The sequence below is a fragment of the Geospiza fortis genome, unplaced genomic scaffold (genome assembly GCF_000277835.1).
Source record: "Geospiza fortis unplaced genomic scaffold, GeoFor_1.0 scaffold70, whole genome shotgun sequence".
Taxonomy (NCBI): Eukaryota; Metazoa; Chordata; class Aves; order Passeriformes; family Thraupidae; genus Geospiza; species Geospiza fortis.
The window spans coordinates 6579733-6584269 of NW_005054317.1; the positions used below are offsets into that span (position 1 = coordinate 6579733).

At 63.3% G+C, this 4537-nt stretch overlaps 2 protein-coding genes across 2 annotated transcripts; one reads left to right on the forward strand and one right to left on the reverse strand.

Annotated features, from left to right (window-relative positions):
• Window positions 1–209: 209 nt before the first annotated feature.
• CAMK1 (calcium/calmodulin dependent protein kinase I) lies at window positions 210–3262 on the forward strand. Its single transcript, XM_005420203.2, has 11 exons — window positions 210–341; window positions 1057–1188; window positions 1412–1486; window positions 1555–1693; window positions 1790–1916; window positions 2011–2086; window positions 2181–2293; window positions 2397–2475; window positions 2573–2660; window positions 2742–2868; window positions 2946–3262. The coding sequence occupies exons 1-11, from the start codon at window positions 256–258 to the stop codon at window positions 2999–3001; spliced, it is 1098 nt and encodes a 365-aa protein (XP_005420260.1). The 5' UTR covers window positions 210–255; the 3' UTR covers window positions 3002–3262.
• A 37-nt stretch (window positions 3263–3299) lies between these two features.
• OGG1 (8-oxoguanine DNA glycosylase) lies at window positions 3300–4528 on the reverse strand. Its single transcript, XM_031056387.1, has 5 exons — window positions 4344–4528; window positions 4080–4258; window positions 3864–4005; window positions 3722–3771; window positions 3300–3646 (listed from the first exon to the last, which is right to left on the reverse strand). Exons 1-5 carry the CDS (start codon window positions 4435–4437, stop codon window positions 3584–3586), a joined length of 528 nt encoding a protein of 175 aa, XP_030912247.1. The 5' UTR covers window positions 4438–4528; the 3' UTR covers window positions 3300–3583.
• Between the last annotated feature and the right edge of the window lie 9 nt (window positions 4529–4537).

Sequence of the window (4537 nt, forward strand, 5' to 3'; positions counted from 1 at the left end):
GTCTGGAGCCCTCCCGCTGCCTGCCCGCCCCGCACCCGCCCCATGGGCGGGCATCGGGAGAGTCCCCGCGCGTTTCCCCACTGGGACAATCTACGCCAAAACTCCTGCGTCGACAAGGCTTGTTCCCATCACCCCAGGATGACAACCACCGTCCCGTAGCACCCTGTCATCCCCGTGTCCCCATGCCATCCCAGCACGCTGACAGCCTGTCCCCACTCGTGTCACAGGTGGGGGTGGGTGGCCCTACAGGGCACCATGCCGCTGGGGCAGGATGGGCCCAGCTGGAAGAAGAGGATCGAGGATATTCAGAGGATCTATGATTTCCGAGACGTCCTGGGCACGTGAGTTGCAGACTGGGGCGACACACCAGTGACAGCCCACTTGCGGTGATGGGTCTGGCCCCTCAGGCTTTGCCCAACCTTCCATATGGAACCAGCTCAAATCCTTGCCCAAGGTGGGACTTGCATTTGAGGGAACATGCTCTGGGGCACAGGTGCCACCTCCCTCTGGCACTGGCTTGTTCCTGGGCTGTGCTGAGGGTACCTGAGGGTGGTCCCCTGGCTGGCAGAGGGGTTCTTGGCAGTGCCCACAGCATGGTAAGGCTCTTAGGCTGGATTAGCAGGTTAATTATGTCAGGGCTTAGAGCCCTGCACAGCGCGAACACACTGCCTGTCCCTCCTGTCTTTTCCCCACCTGGGCACTGCCAACAGCTCTGGCTGGCTCCTGGGTGCCCCTGGGTGCTCCAGGATGGCACAGCAGAGCGCTACTGCAGCCCACATGGGGGCTCAGCCCCAGCACAGCTCGACCTCGGCAACACCACAGCCTTACCCTGCCTGATATGGGGATGGTGCAGCCACCCTGGGAGGGCGGAGGGTTCCAGGCATCCTATCGCAGGCAGGGTCCATGTCCGGCCATCCCAGCCAGCCGCTCCTGCTTGCTTTTCTCCTATAAATAGCTGGACTTTCTGCCTGTCGCCATGACAATCGTGGCATGGCGGCATCGGCAGCTCCGCTCCGGCTGTGGCCGCCGTGCCCTGCTCATCCCTCACCCCCCCAGGGGGGCCTTCTCCGAGGTGGTCCTGGCGGAGGAGAAGGCGACGCAGAAGCTCGTGGCCATCAAGTGCATTGCCAAGAAGGCACTGGAGGGAAAGGAGACCAGCATTGAGAACGAGATTGCCGTCCTCCACAAGTAGGGGCCGTCCCAGCACCGGGGTGGGGGTTTCGCTCTGTGCCCCCCACCCGGCACAGCCCCCAGTGCCAGCGCTCATTGCTGTGTGTTATTGCCAGTGCCCAAAATAGCCAGCGGCGCGTGATGGCCTGCGGCACAGAGCCTGGCTGCTCCCTGTCCCCTGGGGGCTGGCGTGGGGGCAGCCCGGTGCCCTCTCACCACCCCCCTGTGCCTCCCCCTGCAGAATCAAGCACCCCAATATCGTGGCCTTGGATGACATCTACGAGAGTGGCACCCACCTCTACCTCATCATGCAGCTGTGAGTGACGTTGTGGGGCTCCCGAGGGGTGGGGGGGCCACGCTGACAGGTGCTGCCCATCCCTGCAGGGTCTCGGGGGGGGAGCTCTTTGACCGCATTGTGGAGAAGGGTTTCTACACGGAGCGCGACGCCAGCGCCCTGATCCGGCAGATCCTCGATGCCGTCAAATACCTGCACGACATGGGCATCGTCCACCGTGACCTGAAGGTGAGCAGCTGAGGGGGGACACACACAGCACTGTCATGGCACCAGGCAGCAGGAGACCCCAGTGTCACCCCTCCCTCTACCCTCCTCTCCTTGCAGCCCGAGAACCTGCTCTACTACAGCATGGATGAGGACTCGAAGATCATGATCAGCGACTTCGGGCTGTCCAAGATCGAGGGCTGTGGCAGCGTCATGTCCACAGCCTGCGGCACCCCTGGCTATGTGGGTGAGTGCCTGCCATGGGCTGCCACCACCCTAGGTGTGGGGTTGGGATCTTCCCACAGGTTGGGGTCCCTCCTCACTGCTGCCATCCCCCCCAGCCCCTGAGGTGCTAGCACAGAAGCCCTACAGCAAAGCAGTGGATTGCTGGTCCATCGGAGTCATTGCCTACATCCTGTATGTATCCCCCCTCCCACTCCCTTCCCCTCCTGGGGGCCTGGTGCCTTGGGGCTGCCTGGGACCAGCAGCCCCCTCCCCACTGCCCCTCTAGGCTCTGTGGTTACCCTCCTTTCTATGATGAGAACGATGCCAAGCTCTTCGAGCAGATCCTGCAGGCCGAGTACGAGTTTGACTCGCCCTACTGGGATGATATCTCGGACTCAGGTGAGCTGGGACCACCAGGGCAGTGGGGCCTGTGAGCCTGGTGCAGCTTCACAGTACCCAGAGGAATAGAGGACACTCAGAGCTGCTCCATGCTCTGTTCCAGCCAAGGACTTTATCCAGCACCTGATGGAGAAGGACCCTGGCAAGCGATTCACCTGTGAGCAAGCCCTGCAGCATCCCTGGTAATGGGGAGACCTATTGCTGTCTGCTCCCCTCTCCAGCTCACCCCACAGCAGCCATGGGATAGGGGTGCCCTGGCTGACTTCTCTCTTGCTCCAGGATTGCCGGGGACACAGCCCTGGACAAGAACATCCATCAGTCAGTGAGCGAGCAGATCAAGAAGAATTTTGCAAAGAGCAAGTGGAAGGTGAGTGTGGGGTGCTGGTGGGTGCTAGGGGGTGCAGCAGCCCCTCAGGCACCCCATACCAGCTGACACTGGGGTCAGTAGCAAGCTTTCAACGCCACGGCGGTGGTGAGGCACATGAGAAAGCTGCAGCTGGGAACCAGCCAGGACATCCCTGGGCAGACAACTCCCACAAGCCCCGGCGAACCGTTGGTCGGGGGGACCAGCAATGGTGAGCCCCAAACCCCCTATCCCCATCCCAGACCCCTCAGCACTGCCACCAGGATCTCACCCTGTTCCTCCCTGCAGGGTCAGAGTGTGGGCGCTCACCCCCAAGCAGAGCTCAGCGTCTCCCACCAGACTGAGCACGGCCCCACATAGCTGCCTCCAAGGGGGCCCAAGGGGGTCCAGCCATGTGGGGTGGGGGGCTCTGCAGTGCAGGAGCAGGGGAAGTAGTGTGCAGGCAACCTGCTTGGCTTGTCCTGGTTGTGTGGAGCTGCCCCCACTGCAGCCTCACAGCAGAGTTCTGCGTTGGGGCAGGAGCACACCACAGAGCCCCCCAGCTGGGGGCTTTGTCCCAGGCCCCTTCCCACACCCCTTCCCTCCCTCCACGCCTGGCCTGGCACTGCCCCACACCCCCAACCCCAGCATGTTCAGAGACAATTTTCCAAATGGATGTTTCTATTTTATTGCTTGTAATAAAGACAAGAGGCCAAAGGTGCTTGGCTCAGCTCTGCACTGAGGGAGCTGGACACAGCCTTGACCCCCCCCAGCTTCACTGCCCAGGGCAGCGGCTTCCCCCATGCACACAGTGGGCAAGCACCAGGCAGATCCCACATCCCCCCAGACCCCAGGCTGGCAGCAGGTGCAGTGTCCCACTCAAGTCTCTGTTCCTCCTGGGGTGTCCCTAGAGGAGCCCACCCCCATGGCTGTCCCAGCCTCAGCTCTCAGGCCTGATGCTGGCTGCCGGTTGGCTTCTGGCCCTTGCGGAGGTCAGCACAGAACAAGACCTGGAATGGGGAGATAATGGGGTGGGCATGGCTTGGGGTGGGGGGCAAGGGTTTCAGGAAGGGGGGCGTACTCACTGCCTGTGCCCAGCCGGCACGAGGGCCCCACAGCTCCCTGAAGAAGTCGCCTGCAGAAAGAGGGTGAACACCAGGGTGAGGGTACACTCACACCATCCACCGTCCCTGAGGGTCCCACTTCAGGATGCAGCCCTGCCCTCACCGATCTCCTGGTAGGCCCGGGGAGTGAGGCTCTTGCCGCCCAGCGCCACGCCATAGCGCTGCCGTGCGATTTGCCAGACATGGGTGTCCACAGGCACCGCCTCCGCCTTGTCCAGGGACAGCAGGCACACGCAGTCGGCCACCTGCCACCAGTGGCACCCAGTCAGCCCCCAGTGCTGCTCTCTGCTGCCTGTCCCACCCCTGTCCTGGCACCCACCTTGGCACCGACACCAGGCAGGGCACACAGCACCCTCCTGGCCTCGGCATAGGGCGCAGAGCGGAGCTGGCACAGCCCCTCGGCGCCGAGCCCCTCAGCAATGGCCCGTGCACTGCCGCTGACAAACTTGGCCCGGTACCCAAAGCCCAGCGCCCGCAGCTGGGCCTCGGCCTCAGCACCTGGGGGGGCACAGCAGAGGGACGTGAGTGGGCACAGGTGAGGCCATGGCGATATCACAGCGGTAGCAGCGGGGTGATGGTGGACCTGTGAGCGCCGAGAGGGATGGGAAGGCATGGAAGGGCCGGGAATCGAGGCAGCAGAGGCGGCGGCCGAAGGCCTGGCAGAGGCGCTCGATCATGGCAGTGATGCGGGAAATGTGGTTGTTGGAGGTGCAGATGAAGGAGAAGAGGCACTCGACGGGGTCCTGCCGCAGCACCCGCACCCCTGCCGGCAGGGAG